This window comes from Chroicocephalus ridibundus, chromosome Z, assembly GCF_963924245.1.
Source record: "Chroicocephalus ridibundus chromosome Z, bChrRid1.1, whole genome shotgun sequence".
NCBI lineage: Eukaryota > Metazoa > Chordata > Aves > Charadriiformes > Laridae > Chroicocephalus > Chroicocephalus ridibundus.
This window is the reverse complement of record NC_086316.1, coordinates 36,551,950-36,569,976: the sequence shown is the minus strand read 5'-3', so window position 1 is coordinate 36,569,976 and position 18,027 is coordinate 36,551,950. Positions and strand designations below refer to the sequence as shown.

The 18,027-nt window shown below is 37.5% G+C and overlaps 1 protein-coding gene across 1 annotated transcript; it reads right to left on the bottom strand.

The window, feature by feature from the left end:
* Window positions 1-364: 364 nt before the first annotated feature.
* On the bottom strand, window positions 365-17,588 carry DIRAS2 (DIRAS family GTPase 2). Its single transcript, XM_063320932.1, has 2 exons — window positions 17,238-17,588; window positions 365-4,470 (listed from the first exon to the last, which is right to left on the bottom strand). The coding sequence occupies exon 2, from the start codon at window positions 4,429-4,431 to the stop codon at window positions 3,832-3,834; it is 600 nt and encodes a 199-aa protein (XP_063177002.1). The 5' UTR covers window positions 4,432-4,470; window positions 17,238-17,588; the 3' UTR covers window positions 365-3,831.
* Window positions 17,589-18,027: the final 439 nt, after the last annotated feature.

Genomic DNA, 18,027 nt, shown 5'->3' with positions numbered 1-18,027 from the left:
TCATTATTTTCAAGTAAATAATAAAATATAGACTATCTTCCAGAATTATTTTGCTTTTTGATGGCCAAAAGAAACAACCACTGATAATCTGTATTTCTTGAAGGTAGATTGCTTTGGAAGTGTAGGTGTTTGCCACAGTACAATAAAAGAAAGGTAAGCATTAGGTAAGATAAAACTGCACCAGGTCTCTTAGGACTTTTCGGGAGTCTGGTTTGTATAGCTGAAGGCTTTAGGACACTGCCTAACATATAAGAATCTGTATTCATTTACAGAATTGCCTTTACAACTTCTAAAGAATGCATACTTGGTGTCGTTATGAAAAAAACACAATGCAGGCACCAACAAGGCTTCTTCCAAACTTGCGTTTCCATTTAAAACTTTATTTCTTATGCTCAGAACATCACCAAAACCATAGAAACATGTAGGCACAAATGACTTCAAATCCAGAGTTTCTGAATAAAATATTTTCTAATGAAATCTCAACAACACATTTCATGATAACTATATATCTTAGTATTTCATATATACATACAAAAGTCATGCGTTGTAAAGACTGATTATGTCTAGATCATGTTTTCTGGGTGCTAAAATTAACTGTAGATCTTACATTTTTTAAATATGTCATATTTTTTTCTATACATTTTAAAGACTTTGTTATACTAATATCACATTCCCAAATAAAACACAAAATGTAATAAAGCTATATATATTCTCTATTTATGTTCGTTTTTAACCTGTATTAAAAAAAAAAAAAGTAAGAGTAATAGCAAAACAACTATTTTAAACTAGCTTACAATTATGTAAGATATCTAAAATCTAGTAGTATAAACTAGGATGACAATGCAAGGGTATAAAATATGTTCTCTTTTGAGTCTGTGGTCCGTGAGTAATATTGCTTCTGTACTGGCCTTGCTTTGATCCATGCAAGTCCATGAAACAATTAATGGCTTATTATGTAGCAGGTAAGAAATCAACTGGGAATTAAAGGAAATGGTCCTGAAGCCTAGCATCTGGCAGCTAGTTGTTTTATTTCCACCTCTGCTATACAATTACTCTTTTCTTGCTGAGGCACAATCCAAAAAACTCCAGGGCCAAATTTCCTTGTAGTTATAACCCTTTCAGTTTAGTTCAGATCCCCTATATTGTACTTCTGCAAGATTGCTTACTATCTAAATAATTCCACCAGTGAAAGCAGTAATGTCAAAAGGATCTTTGTCTTTATATGACCTTTTCTCTTTGAGTTTCTATCACTATTCTGTGCTGGCTGCTTAGGCGTGTGCCATGCATGATGACCTTTGGCACTGGCTTGTTAGCATCAGCAGGAGACCTCTATACTGCTGACCTCTTTATGTGACCCATTACTCCTTAAGTGTGATCATTCTTTTGATTTTCCAGTTTCATTAGTGGAATTCGATGCTGTGAAGATGAGTATTGTCAGCCATTTGCTTACGAAGTAGATGTGCAAACATGCATAAAAGTCTTACTAAACACAGTGCTTTTAAATGTTTTGCATCCCCGACTTGGAAATACTGTTTGATCTATTGACAGACAGACAAGAAAAAGATGCACTTAGCTGTATAAGCCATACCAGGTTTCTATTGTGTTTTAGAAACTATTTAAGAATGTGAAGAGACAGTCTAACCAGACACAGTTCCACTGGACTGGGACTGAGTTGATCTGCTTTTGTTGCTAGGTCTGCCACTGGCTGGGAACTAGTGGCAGACTGCCTGCTGGGTAACCTATGTGCAGTTTCCTCTCTTCGTGTCTCAGTTTCACCGCCTGGGAAGTAAGATAATGACGCTGTCCTTTTTGTAAAGTGCTTTGAGATCTATGGAGAGAAAGCATCGTATAAGAGCCAGAAATTTATTGCTAAGGAGGAGCCTTAGCTTTTTTTCATGCTCTCTCCAATTTTCCCTTCTAACACAATGAAGTAAATACAATGAATTCTGATTTTGTTTAATCAGTAGGAGATTTACACTTGATTTTAATGGTGCCAGAATTTCTTCTCAGTCAATGGCAAAAGTTGTGCTCCTTTCTAGACAGTGCGAATAGCAATTCTTGCTCAAAGAAATGTGTACTATCAATCTACCTGTGAAATGCCTGCACTTTTTTTTTTTTGAAGGGTGGAAGGGAAGCAAGCAATAGTGCTGAGAGCAAAAAGGTAACAACTTTTAATGCAGTACTGCATCTGAACAGCCCCTAGAAGATATTTATAATGCAACAGCATGCATACTAATAATACTAGTACTTGACTGCATTTTCCCGTAGTATGATTTTGACATACATATTTACCAAAAATATGGTGGTTTCTTTTTATTATTTCAAAGCAGTTCCAAAAGTGCAAATTGTAGTTTATTCACTTTGATGTGTCCTCTAAAAAATGTATGTGCTTCTTTTAGCTTAGACAGTCTTTTTTGTCAGTAGGATACATACTTTACTCATTCATATTAGTTTTTTTTTAAAGTTTTGCAGAGATCCAGAAAAGCTCACATTTTGTATACTTTTTCCCCATCCAAAAGTTTTGAGAAGAGCTGTTTGCCCTGACAGAGTGGTTTAAACCATTTTTTTTTCTATTCTGAACTTTGTATTGCATTGTAACGTAGTACTGACTAGAACTCTTAACATGCCAAATCCTGTAATACTTGTCCCGACAAGCCTTCTCTTAGAGACTTGTGGGCCCTAATGCCAGATATAGGATTTGGTTCTATAAATAGTCACAGCAGTTCAAATCATTAGTTTAAATGGTAAATATAAAACCCTTCAGACAATATAAAGGCAATAGATCCGGTAGTGCATGAATGCAAAACCATTCTAATTGGAACATATTGAACATAGTAATGTAAAGAAGTTTCACTCAGCTAATCTGGTAACTTGAATAAAAAGTTTGTATACTATAATAACCCCTCTCCAAGGGTACCACCAGTTCAATAGACTCTCTGTTCATTCACTAATCACACATGTTCATATAACCATCAGCAGCAGCTCAACCGAGCCTTCCCCATAGAGAATTTTGTAGGGGACTCCCCAGCCAGTCCTCCCTGGCAAAGCTTTCTGTTTGTGTACGTACAACATTTCTATACAATCTGACATTCTCCACAGGCAAACATCTGCTCTTCTGAAATACACTGGTGGCAGAAGCACATGTCATTCTTGAAGCCATGGGTCCAGAAAAGGAGACCATTTCCATCTCTCCTACAAGGGCTGGCTTTTCCTTCAGTTCAAACACCGCATTGTATTAGAAAGAAATCTCATGCCAGTGGGTAGAGAGATTATCTGTTCCTTTTAGCTGCACTACCCCCACACTTCATTTTAGTGTGAAAGAGTTCATTTATTTGGCAGATCCAGACTACCTTATGCACACTGCCCCACCAGCCAGTAATGAAAATTGCACATTTGTCCACACTGTGATAACGCCACCCACCATGCATATATATGTTCTAGGTTCTTTCATGGACACTTCTTTGTTTTTCTTCTAACATTATACATTGCCTTCTCTTGCTGTTATATGCAAATGTAAATAATATTATGTTGTCTTCCCAAATCTGCCACATTATGCTAAGGACGAAATTTCTTTTCTTTTGTAAATTGCAAAATTAGATATCCTAGCCCAACTTTCTTTTACTTCCTGATTTTATTTGCTGGTAACTGCGGTACACGATTTTTTAATTGTTTGCTTTTTCACAGTAACCACAGTAACTTGTTTTTTCAAATTCCAAATATTTATTTTAAACTAGATACTAATAAATAGGTGTGGTTGATTGCTGTCTATAGGTTTTACATGAGTATTGTCAGACAGGTGAGACTGCATGACTGACTCCTGACAATGAAATTTCACATCACCACACATTTGCCTTTCAGCTTCTCTTTCCTTTTTTGCTGCTTGCTTTTTTTGCCATCAATCTGTAAACTCACAGTCCTGCGTTTCTCTAGGTTCAGCAACTCCTGGAATAACTCTTTCACATTGTGGTTCAGCTTGGCAGAGGTCTCCATGAAGGCACATTTCCACTTCTTAGCCATGGCTTCTCCTTCACTGCTGTCCACCTCTCGATTTTGGTTCTCATCATTTTTGTTCCCCACCAGCATTATTGGAATACTTTCTACGTCTCCTTTAATCTGACATATCTGCTCATAGATCGGTTTGAGTTCCTCCAAGGACTGTCGGCTGGTGATAGAGTAAACCAAAATGAAAGCATGTCCTTTAGAAATAGAAAGACGTTGCATAGCTGGAAATTGATGGCTCCCTGTAGTGTCAGTTATCTGCAAAGTGCATATGCTTTTATCACAGCTGATCACCTGCCGATAGGTGTCTTCAATGGTAGGGATGTAGCTCTCTCTGAAAGTGCCCTTCACAAATCTCAAAACCAAAGAACTTTTGCCCACTCCTCCAGCTCCAAACACAACAACCCTGTAATCATTGCTTTGCTCAGGCATGTTTCTCAGTGTGTCTGTTGCTCAGCTAGAGGGAAAAATCTAGGAAAGAAAATGACAAAAACAAGACAGACGTTAATATATGTACAGGTGCAGAGTGCACTTTTTGATGTCTTTCCTAATAAGAGATATGAATGTGATATAAGTGATGGCATACTAGTTGTAGTAATTTAAGAAGACTTGCAGTGGATTGCAGATTGATTTATTTCAGTAGTAAATTTAGGATTTGCAATCCAGCCTGAACTGGTAACAAAAGAGCAACTTCGTCACTTTGTGAATTATTTTAAATTAACATTGTGAGTTTAAGTACGTTTCCTACTGGACTAAAATCCCCAGAAATAAAAAGCTGCATCTGGGAAATGGTATTTCAGCAAGGCCAAGGCCTGAGCAAATTGTAGAAACTGAATTATTGTTCCGTCTCTGAAACAAGCCTCCTCAAATCTTTGTTGAAACACAATGGTATACACATGTATGACAGTTAATTATTCAAAACACGCCATCTCTTCAGTAGTTAGGGAATTTATCTCCACTACTACTGGACAACACTCTTGAGTGACATCTAAGGTGTATTTGTAGCTTATTCAGCAATAACACCAAGTATGCTTTGCTTCAAAATCTTTGGGAGCATATGCCCCATTATGATGTGTTTTTCTACTTGCGCTTCAGGTCAAAGAGTACATTTTGGTAAGCTGAGATTGTTCATGTTCAGTCTGCCTTTTCATTGTAACTTTTATTTTACAGCAGATGGTATTTGACTGGAAACATACTACCCTTATCAGAATGGTCATGCAGGTATCTTTGCAATATTTTTAAGTGGATTATATTGTAAAGGTTGGCAATTGCGTATGTCAAAGGTGACAAAACTCCGCAATCCCTGAAGTCAATACCCCTTGAAAAAACCTATCTGTAAATGGTAGGACCACAGATATTCTCGTCATTATTAAGTAATAGAATTGGTAAAGCTTTCACAGGGTTGCAAGCTGTAGTTGTTTTAGAATTCACTGAATTAAATGTGACGATTAATTTGGCCTCCCATCAGTAGCAGCTTATTAGGTACACAACATGTACAAGTGTCATTCTATATTTAGTGAGACTTAAGCAAATAAACACTAAAAAATTGAACCCTAAAAGTCTAGGATATTGTTACTTTTCAGACCAAAGCTAGATATATAAAAAATACATATGGAACAAACTGCAAAATTTGCTGTACCTATATTGGTTGTTAGGAAAATGAGCTAATTTGATAAAGAACCTTGTCCAAGTGCCTTAACTGTGCCAGGTGATTGAATTTGTCTGTTGCAATGTTGCCAGGGTAGCAGTTAATCCAGAACAACCCAAAGGGATTTCTTACAGAATAAGAAAGTCTTCAAGCTATTTCTTCGCTGCAGCAGCAGGAGTGATTGCATTGTGAGGCAGGATTTTAAGTTACCATTTACCTGTCTAGCATGGGGAGAATAGCAGTGATGTTGTAGAGATATGGATGTGAGTGGAGCTCCCATGACCTTTTCCTACTTGTCAGCCCACAATGAATTTTTCACTTCTACATCTTTGATGCTGTTGCTGCCTGTGCCAGCTAGATTAAAGCTATGGCTGTCCATGCTGCACTAATGTCTTCGTCTTGCTGTTCAAGCATACCCTGATTTTGCAATCCTTCTTGTCCGGGGCGATCTATTCTGTCCTAATTCTAATGTCTGAACAAGCTGAAAACATCTGTCTTTACATTATGTGTTGGATGAAGGAGTTGTACTTCCTCATCTGCCACATTGTAGGCAGTGCAACTGGGGACGCTGATCCTGCAGCAAAGTGGAGAGCTGTCACAGCTCTGCCTATCCAGCCTGGCTTCAGGCGGATGGCAGCCTCACCCCTTCCATCTCTCCTACGCTGCAGTCACTGTCATTCTCAGAGACCTGTTTAAATATAGAAAAGATTGATAAATAAGAGTGTTCATCCTGAGGCACTGAAGCAAAATTGTTTCTCTCTGACAGGAGAATTCAAGGAATGGAAAGAAGACTAGTCTCAGAAAACACGGGTCTATGTTCTTATATAAGAGAGAAAACTCTCTGAGGAACAAGGAAAACGGGTGAGCAGCTCATGCTGCTGAGAAAACAAAAAAGACCAAAGTAGCTAGCAAGAAATAAGAACAGAGGAAGCTAGCAGGATGCTATTCCACCGAGAATAAACTCATACCTAAAAGCTGCAAACAAGCAAATTCAGAACAGCCACAGAGCTTAGAGTCATGGGTGACTGTAGCAAATGGACTATCATAAGAATTATAGTTTAATTTTTTTTTTTTTGAGCAAAAAGGCAAGAGAGAAAACCATGGTTATTTCACGTGAAAAGCAGCTTAAGCATTGCACAATCAGATAATACGTAGCCTAGGAACTATGGGATAATGAGAGAAAATGCACTATGAAAATTTTTACTATGAAAACTAGTGAAATACGGAGTAGAGAAATAAAATTTTAAAATCTAGCTAAGTGTATTTCTGCTATATTAAACTTCATGCTTTAAGCATACTCAGAAAATTCAAAGAAAACTGGCACATATGGCTGCTCCAAAATTAGAACAAATTGAAATGTGGTACTTAATGGCATGAATTGTTATGCAACTGAAAAGCTTCAAAGGGAACCTGAAATGGCATGGTAACAGTCTTCAAATACATAGTAAGTTGCAAAGACAGTGAGTGTATGGGAAGAAAATAGAATTGATGGGCTTACGTTGTAGAAGAGATCCACATTAGACAATAGGAAAACTTTACAGTGGTAAGAAGAGCACACCAATTGCCTAGGGAGATTTTGCAGACTGTCTTTAGAAATGACCATAGAATCACATGATAATTCAGGCTGGAAGGGACCTGAAGAGGTCTCTGGTCCACCCTGCAGGTCACAGTAGTGTCAGCCACGAGACCAGACAAAGTTATTCTGTTCTGTCAGGGTTTGGAAACCTCCAACATTTCCCACAGCCTCTCCAGACAACCTGCCCCACTGCTAAATTGTCCTCAGCATGATCTTTTCCCCCTTATATCTAATCTGAACTACTTGTGTTCCAATTCATACCTGTTGTCTCTCCTTCTCCCACTGTACATTGCTGTGAAGAATTTTACTCCATCTTCTTTGTGGCTTTTCTGTAGGTTTTTTGGGGGGCTGCTGTTTAGTGTCCCCCAAACTGTGCCTTCTCCAGGCTGAACCAGGCCTGGCCCCTCAGCCTGCGGGGCAGAACAGTGCTGCAGCCCTGGACACCTCGGTGACTTTGGTGCCCTCATCTGAACTTGCTCCTCTCATTACAAATTATGAACTTCATAGTTCAAACTCTTAATGTTCTTTGGGTTTCCAATTACACGTGGTTGTGTTAGCATTTGCTAAATCTGTGTCACTGTCGCTGCATTTAGCCACTGGATCTCCATAGTTATCTCCTATCTCTAATAGTTTTTTATGGCCTAACTTTTTTATCAATTGTATTTATGACTTGCGTCTTATGTTTGTATTTAAGCCATGAATAACATATGCAATAATGGGTAAAAAGTATAAGAAGGCTGAAAAATAACTTCTGAAAATTAATTTACTTGAATAACATGAGAGTAACATGAGATTAGAATGTCACAGCTGCTGAGCCCTTCCAGTTTGTACTTGAAAGTAGTTATAGAAAAAGTTGCTCACTCTCCAGTCTTTCCACAGTTTTGGTTTTGTTGCAAAGGATTTTCATCATGTTTGTATTGATAGATTTCCATGAAATGTCACAGGTTGCGATTTTTTTTAAAATCATAGATGGTGTCTTTTGGGGTAGCATTCGTTTTATAAAACATCCTGATACCGCCTTTGTTGTCTGGAGTCTGAGGCTTTGATTGTGTCTTAACTGATCCAGTTCTTGAGGTTTTATGATGTTCTACTGAGATGTCAGTCTGATATGCAATATAGGAATTTTAAGATGCTGTGTATTAATTTCCTGAAAGCTCTTTTTCCTCTGGTAAAATCATCTTATGTCAGCCACTGATATTTTCTTTTGTTTTTTTTTTTTAAAGTCTAAGGAGATGTCTCTGTTTATATTGACATTGTTATGATGAAAATCCAATAAAGTACAAGCAATGCATTTAGTTCAAAAGCTTGCATCAATTTAAATTAGCAGTCCATGAGGCCATCTGGTGATTGCATCACTATGCAAAGATATAAGGTGCAAGGTGCAGAATAACACCAAATGTAGTTATAGATAAGATGGATTTCAGCATGGTTGTAAGGTTAATGGCCAACATATCACTGGTGAGAAAGGTACATATTATTTACTTGCAGAAGGGTAAAAGAGCTCTGTAAGGAGTTTTTACTTATTGTCCATTATGCATATAAACAGGCATTTCTCTGGGAGCATTTTCACCATATCTGCCAATGAACATGGACTTAAAGAATGGGGATTTTCCTGCTTCCGATGCCTTCGTCCTTTACTACCAGACTCGATTTTTCATTTTTTTTCTTTTTTTTCCTTTGCTTGTTTTGCTTTGGTCTTTTCAAATCAGTGGAAATTTGGGTATATTTGAAGAAAAAATGATAACAGCTAAAACAGCTTTTTCTTGCAACATGAGGTTCTAGTCCATGTGGAAAGCACTTTTTTTATTCTCATGATGAACAAAATGTTCTATGAAAGTCTGCTTCTTAATGATCAGCTAGTGTAAATTGTGACTTCTTCACTGCATAAATGCTGTACCACTTTCGATTTCTGTCAGCTCTGGCTTTTAAGCAGGTGTTGTTCTTGCCATCTTTGTTAACAGAGAAGAATATTTTCATACTGTTAATGTCTGTGTCACTGATATTTGGGCAAAGCATTGGGCAGAGATAAATATCCATTCAAAATACCTCCTCTTTTTGCTTTGCAAGTTTACATAGAATAGGGGGATGACTGACCAAGTCACATCAACATGAGTAGCTATGCATAGATTGACAATACTAATCAAGGTAATTAAAATTATTTGATGCTTTTAGACTACAACTACATCCTGAATTTGCTTTGCCATATCAAAATTTCAGTTTGATAAGTTATTGCAACATCATGCCTTGTTTTCAAAATGTTTATCTATATATTGGTGACTTTCTTGCACTTGAATTTAAGTCTTTGGTACTTTTGTTAGCAGATACTATCCAAGGATATTAGTTTAAATACTATTTATTCATAATTGTTATAACTTTTTAGATCTCTTTGCAAGCCAAAAATATAGGGATGTGTGTCAGATATTTTTGATCATACCTTTCCCTATAGAAAAACCCAGGAAGTCTTGAAAAGCAAAAAAGTTGAAGATAGCAATTGACTGTATTTTGCTCAAGGTATTTTTGCAGTGTCAAAGATCACTAAGCCACTTGACCTAAGGTTTCTCTGAGTTTTTTCACTGTGTCCCGTGCAGTTTGAACAAAGTATCTTGTTTTATTCCTAAAAATAATTATTTGCCTACAGCTGTTCCACTTAATGATAACTCTCTGAAAAGAGTCTTATTGCTTTAGGAAAGATGATTATGCTGCTGATGATTAAATGCTGATAAATAGTTAAATTGGTTGCTTCCAGAAATTTCTCAAACTCCAGCAACAGCTTTGCTGGTGTTTCAAAGTGATAGCTTGGTTTTTGCATTAGTCTAAAAGTTATGAAAAAAGTCCCTCCAAACCCAAAGTTTATGCAATTGGTCACTGAATCTTAACCAGCGTTAACATTGATTTCAATTAATGCTGGAGGATGGCAAAGAATGGTGTTTCAAAATAATGGCAATACTGCATGATCAGTGAAGATTAAACCTACTCAAGACTTCCAGCACTGAATGGCCAAGAACTAATATACTAGTCTACCGAAAGAAAGCTAAGTTAGCGTCATGTAAAGTACTGTTATTGTGAAAAGGAAGACAGGCTCTGTTCATGTGACATGTAGGTCCCAGTTCAGCAAAGTCCTTAAGAAAGTGCTAAAATTGTGTACATTTTTCTCATCTGTTTTTTTAAAGCCAGAAGGAAGCAGACCAGACTAAGCTACAGAGAAAATGGCATCTTCTATGTAAACAAAAAATAAATGAAGTTGCATGTCATAAACCTGCTGTTTCCTGTGGCACACTGTCCTTGTTGTAATATTTATTTGATCTTCTGAAAGTAAGAGGCAAAATCAGACGTTCTTCTTATCCAACATATTCATAGAAGCACAAATTCAAACTACAAATTCAATTTCTTTTGACTTAAACAGTTTCCATTTTAGAGCTAGACTTTCTACAGTGTTTGAATTGTTTGAATTTTCATAGAAAATTCATCATTTAGAGACTTCTAACTGAAATGAAAGTAGTGGCTCAGGCTGTACAAAACTGGATGGGACTGAGATAGAGCAGAAAGCTAAAACTGCCCTGCATGACCAGAATGACAGCAAAAAAAGTGTGTGCTTTGAGGGAGGGGCATTTGGCCTTAGGGACTGCAGTGTTTGCTTTCAAATATCTAAAAAAGAAAAAGGGAAGAAAAATAAAAATTGCTCCACTTTTTCAATGTCGGCTAAAGTGTTTCTTGGTTTTTGTGACAGTTTCTTCACTACATTACAAATGCATATACTACACTACAGATACAATCTGTACAGTATGTATTAAGCCAGGATATCAATTTTAGAAAGTTTTTTCAGAGAGGTTCTCCAAAAGGTTTTGCAGATTCCCTTCATGCTGTTGGCCCAACATAGAAGAGTAATAGAAAGGACAAAAGTCTTTCTGAATAATTTGTTGCAGTTTTGTTCTGTATTTACAGAAGTAGAATATTGCCCTAACAACATCGGTAGGTAAAGGAGGTAGAATCCAGCCCCTGTGCTGTTCTGTGGTCACAGAACGCTGTGCTCTGCTTTAGCAAATTGTCATATTTTCATCACACAGATGTTGAAAATCTCATTCCCAAAAACAATGCCTTTTCAAAATTGTTTGAAGCCCTACAAATTATCATGTCAAACTGATCCCTTAATAGAACGAAACCCCAAACAGATCGTTGTCACAGTAAGAAAACCTTTACTAGCTCTTGGGCTAAGATACAGCCAGCAGAGATTGTGGCAGAAATAGTTTTGCTAGGCAAGAACTGGAAAAAGAAAGGGGAGAGAATTAGATGAGTTTTCTACAGGAGCAGTATGTATCATGGGTTTCCAAAACCAGGTTTAACTAAAGTGGCATCACTTGGTGACAGAGAAGGCACACTGGTGACAAAAGAATGGATGAGGCAGAAGGGTCCATTCATTCCCTTCTCTATTAATGGTTCATGTGCAGAAAATGCAGAAGGTGCTGGACCTGATCCAACAAAGAGCTTTAGAATTAGGAGCACATTTAAATTATTTGATGTGTTGTTGCCCAAGAGCTTTCAGAACTAACCCCTGAGTAACAGCTATGTATTAATGAACCCTTACCATAAAACAAGATTCAGCACCATTGAATATACTTAGCACATGAAAAAAAACAAACACTTCCTTTCATGCAGAAACAGCGACAATATACTAGTTTAACCAGGGTGGACAGGTGTCCTACTGGTTGTCACTTCCTATTTAGTGGATTGGCTAACCTTAAAATTAAAAAAGAAGAATTTTATGACTCAGTTCCTGTTTAAATTCAGGCTTTGCTTTAGGCATGTTAGACATTTAATTGACTTAAGAGGAGCTACTCTTATACTTGTGTATATATCTACTCAAGCATTTGGTAAACCAGTATCTTAATATTTTAAGCACTTAGGGTCAAAACTCTGTGGGAAACAACTCAGAAGCTTTTGCGTATGTGTAGTTAGGTATTCGTAAAAATGTCAAGATAACAGCATTGTATTCAACTCCCTGTGTGACTGATTTTTTGGGGGTTTCTCCTCAGGTTAACAGACCAATTACTGTAGTTTTTTGCTCAGTTTTCAGTAAATTTAATTTACCTGAATAAAGACAGAAAGATCAACTTACAGTGTTGTATGTTCACTTTTCAACATGTAGGACATTATGACATTGGGTAGAGGAGTAGGGTTATTAACTGGAATTTGTCACTCATAAATGGAGAATCAAAGACTCAGTCTGACCTTTCAGCACCTCTGTTTTTTGGTAGCAGAATACTCTCTTTGGCAATTGGCTATGACTTTCCATGCTGTAGTGAACTTCTTCTTCTCCAGATATCCACTAGCTGAAATAGGTGACTTTTTATTCTGTATTTCATGGGAAAAAGGTGTGGCTTTTAAGTTTTCCTTAATGGAGCAAGTTAGAAACATTCGAAACACTAAAAAAAAAACAAAACCAAAACCAAAAAAACCCAAACGAAAATTTCCCAAATAATCATTTGGATCTATAGGCTTTGGATATTAAATTCCATACTTTGTGAGATTCATGATAAAAATCCTAGCATAGGCAACAAGCTAGCTCCATGTAAATGTGTGTATTTACACAGAAGAACCATGTGTCTGTGGAAGACTGGTTTCCACTCAGCAGAGGAAACTGTACAATGACCAGTGGCCTTTTGCCTTTCCACTGTAGTTCTCTGTATTCTCTAATATTAATTTAAGACTATTTAAGCAAGTCTTCTATAGAAGAAAAATTATTAAAGGTTAAGGACCTCTGATGAATATATTCTGATGAATATAACTCCTATCTTTATTTTTCTTTGCTGGGCTGGAAAGGATAGCTTTATTGCTACCCTGACCATTGGAGCACTTCTCATACTCTTCCACAGTCCAAATAACACCCCGTTGAAAACAATGTGGCTTAAAGTGAGAATGTCAGTATCTGTCTTGCTGTCCTAGATGTGCATGGTAAGTCCTCCAAAAACCCTAACAGCCAATATAACATATTTTGCAACTGGTGTGTTGGGCAATAACTTGTGAAAGATAATGTAGCAGGTTTCAGGACCCAGAAGGATCCCTGGCAAGTACTTAAGTAACGCAATCCACTGTTGATATCCTTCCAGGCACTAGTGAGAATCCTGAACTTCAACCGAAAATTTTCTCCAAATCAGACAGGGCTGGAAACCAGCAATTAAAGTATAACTGTGGGGGCATGGTATCATTCCTGACAGCTTTCTTATAGACATTTCTAAATGTTCAGAAGAAGCTATTTGTTGTCTATGGTGTGCAATTTGTCATAAGGTGGTTTGGAAAATTTTATTTATATTTATTTTTATGCTAAAGCGTATTTTCTTTAAGAATTAAAGATGCAAATGTGCATCTCAGGACTTTGACAAAACTGAATACTTGCCTTACTGAATTTTTTTTCATTTTTAAACAGAAATGCGATTTAATACTAGTCTTCATCACTGTCCCAGCTTTCAGTACTTTCTACTCTGAAGTAAGAAAGGTAGGTTTAGTCTTTAGAGTAGTTTATTCTCAATTAATGTTTCTTTTCCTTGTAGCAGTAGACAAACTTCTTATAAAAACTATATTCTAAACATTAAAAAATACTTTCTCAATAATATTTGGTACCATTTCAATGTTTGAGTGAACAAACTAGGAAAACTAATGGGTTTTAGTTGGGTTTACAGCAATATTTTAGCTATTGGTGGTAGGTAATATTTGATTATTTCAATTAGTAACTTTTTGAGAACAGATAAAAGCTGTCAGTCTAGATTTTCAAGGAACAATATAAAATATATAAAAGAGGGTAAGTCTCCTTTTCTTAGCTTCATAATATTTTTAAGTTAGAACTACTGGACATTTTGGGAAGGAAACATCTTCAGTCCAGCATTGGATTTGCTCTTTTCATGGATCTGCTTTGCTACATAGATACTTTTAATGAGGATCCTAAAGACTGTCATAACTTCATTGACACTTATTCAGATTCAACTAAAACCAGTTCCATTACCCGCAGTCAGGGTGAGGGTGATTGCATTTTGTTGCCATAGGATACCGCAGCCCCGCACAGTCAGAGGAAACAGAGGCAGATTTTCATCTCAGAAACAGAAATCTAACTTTCACCTCAAACTTATTTGCTCCCAAGGAGGTGCTCCTGACCTCAGTGTGAGTGGAAAAGTGGGACTGCCACAGACTTGACATACCCTTTTTAACATTTTGCTCTTGTCTTCCTTTGATACTAATTTCAAAAATTATACAGTAATCAATATTTCATTGTCAAAACAAATCAATATTTGCTTTCTCAAACAGGCAAAATAAAGTGTGTTCTGTTTTAATTCACGCAGTTACATTGTCGCTTGGCGGGTCTTTTCTACTGTCTTTCCAGCAGTAAGATAAGATAATTCAATGCATATTTTAATTTTAATGCAACAATAAGAATGTAGTGAAAATATCTGTTTGTTGATACTTAAAAACCTTTGTTTGGGTGGAAAGCAAAGGAAAAAAAAATTCCACTGATGGTACTGATGTTTCACAAAATTGCCATTTTTCTATTTTTCTTCTCGTATCTAATACTGCCTAGTAATACAAAGTATTAACGGGAAACAAGCATTTGGAATCAGCTCTACATACCAAACCAAATCTCCCACAGTGAATACTGTTCCAGTTTAAGTATACAAATGGTCTGATACTCACGTGCAGGGTGGGAGCTGGAACATTCAAATGCAGCTTATTATATATTACAGAATAGTTTACTGAGGAACACTGTGAACTGAAAGGAATCCAATGTAGCATGTAAATCAAAACCATAAAAAAAAGTAAGAGGAGGATCAGGTTATAAAGAGAAAGAAGTAGAGGAAAAGGACCGTGGAATTGAAAGCTGTCATTCTGCAGGAGCATCTCTGAACCAGAATACTGCTTATTGCAGGTTTTTAAAATAAGGTAAGTATGACGCAATAGTGCACCCTCTGTCACAATGAAAAGGGGAGTCTTTTTTTTTTCACACACGATGGTGGGATCTCTTCATGGGCAGGTGTGCTGTTTAGCACAAAAGACAGTCAGGTGATCCTCAAAGGAAACTAGAACCAGCATTAGTAACGACCTCAGGAGCACCACTATCATTTTATATATTATCCACGATTTTTTCTGGTACTACAGACACTGTAGTGTGTATAGTACAGACACTGCTGGAGTAATATAATCTTGACCACTTGGCCAGAAGGAGCCATGCCTCTGAATTCCAATCGTCTTCCAAAGACCTCTGCTCTGCGTGAGAAGGGGCGTACTATTCAGCCTGATGACCATCAGGGCTATGTGTCTGCTCGTGTTAACCACAGCACAGCACAACCTAGAAGAGAAATATGCTTTCATTTGGCTCTTATGTGAGACTTGTGGAAAACTGTGTTTCCAAAGACCTTGACCTATTTGCAAAGAGACTTTTCAAAGCACACAACTTCTGATGAAAAGTATGAATGCTATTTAGTACTGAAAGAGACCTTCTGGATTATCAAATCCAATCCTTTGCCATTGCAGACAACCATTTCACATAATCTGTTCCATCAAGTCCCAACTGAAAAGCATTTAGAGCCTTTTCTTTCTATTACTTCAACGAGAAGGTAATTTCAGAAACTTGCTTCTCTAATGGCTTGAAACCTTCCAGCCTAAGTGTATTCACAACCCATTTATACCCATTCATTCTTCACTCTTCCCAGGGATGAAGATAAATAACTGTACATTGCAATCATTCCCTCAGTTCCATGAGGGAATTTCATTGATTTGCAGCCTTGTGTTTGTACCTGTTCCATGTTCGGACAGTTCTTCATGCAAGAGCCTCAGAATTGTGTCGTGCAGTGTGAGAGAGAGCATGAAACCTGCAGGGATACCATATTTCATAGCCCCTGAATGATGGTATAGATATTCTGAGAGAATTGGGACTGCATCTAGTAAGTATGGCTGGACCCTGGGGGACAGTAGTGCATCAATCAGAAAAGATAAAAAAAAAAAAAAACAAACAAAAAAACACAGGGGCAGACAGGGGAAGACAAAATAGCCCTCTAACACAGAATTAAGAATTGTGAGACCTGCAGACATTCCAGCTACAGTAAAATGCAAACCCTGGCAAAGGTATAAAAGCAATCAGTTGCAACAGCTTCATTTTCATGGAAAGGTATGAGGATGCACCTATTACATACCTATATGTGTGTGCATTTATGTGCAGGCACATATGTATTCATGCATGACTAAGTACTCATGAAAACAAGATATTCAGAAAATGCTTTTAAAATAAAATACATCAAATCTTATTGCTCCGTGCCGGGCTCACTCAGTTGTGACTGAGTGCTGCAGCATACAGAGCATCCCACATTTCACAGGGAAGATAGCAAGAGAGGAAGTATTATCAAATTTGAATTCAGTCACTCACAGACACTTGAAAATGGTCTTTCATTACTTACTTTCTTTCATTCAATTGAGAGGGGGACAATATACTGAATACCGTCTGCCTGTCAGTGGAATAGGCTAAAGTTTTATTTGTTTCAAAGAAAGCAACACCTGGTGTTATTTAAGTCAGATTCAACATTTTCATATTATTCCATCACATAAATTAAAATGTAGCTCTCATTTAAAAAAATTGACTCTCTCCTTAAACCACTGCAGTGGCTGCGGTATAAACTGGGGCAAAATTCAGCACATCAAGTTTTAATGAATAACAGTTTCTTTAAAAGGTTATGAAGCTATTACTAGCACCCCAGCACATAGAAAAATGATATTGTTTAACTAGTCAGTGTGCATATGACCAGTTTCTGGCTTCCTCTTCAGCCTCATCTTATAGCATGACATGTTCTCTACGTAAGATATACACTTAGATCAAATCTTGCGGTCGTAACTCACGCAAAACTCTATTGACTTTGGTGGAAATTTTGCCTGAGTGAGCACTGTGGATTTTGGCCAAAGGAAATAAAGACCTCGAATCTCAGTGCAAACCTACATTTATTGTATGAGTCGAGGTAGAAAAACAAATGGAAATATATTTACCTGTGTAGGAACAGAAAGCTCCAAATGTTCTTCAGTTTCTGCCTGTCATGGCACCAGCTGTTCACCCTCTCTGCCCTGGGTTTCCTCCACCGGCAAGTCCCCGTCTCAACCAAGGGGGCTGCAGCTCGGTCGCCTGACGCTTTCCCTGCGGTGGCTGCTGCCTGGCGTGTGCTCGCAGGCTCGGCGCTCCGGCGGCTCTGCTCCTCTCCCGCTTTCTCCCCAGTGCCGGGGCCGTGGCTAATGCTTTTGTTGGCTTGATCGCAGCCTCTCTCTTTCTTTCTGCTTTTAGGGATGGACTGACTCCAGCCCCTGCTGGTGCTACTGCCTAAATGGCGACTGCAAAACTCATACAGGCTTTTAACTGCCACCTACTGAATAATTGTGGAATATATATATATATATGTATACGTATACAGGCTGTAATTTTCTGTCTTTCTCAACAAACATATTAGATTTTTACAATCATTCTTTAAGCCCTCCAAATTTTCTGTAGTTTACATTAATCTGTGTTCATAATTCTCCCTTTTTTTCAGCACCTAAACCCAGAACAAGCCTGTTCCCTTCACTTTAAAATGCTTACAAAGCCTGTGGCGAGGTTAATCCACAGTGGCAATAAACCAGACTAGCTCTGTTCAAATCAATGGAGCTCTGCTGATTTATACTGGCTGAGAAATTAATCCTTTAGGTCTAATATTTACTCACAAAAATACGCTAGATAGCAGGTATGAAAAATATGCCATAAAAATAGATTTAATCTGAGACAGCCGTCAAAATTTCACTCATCTGAAAC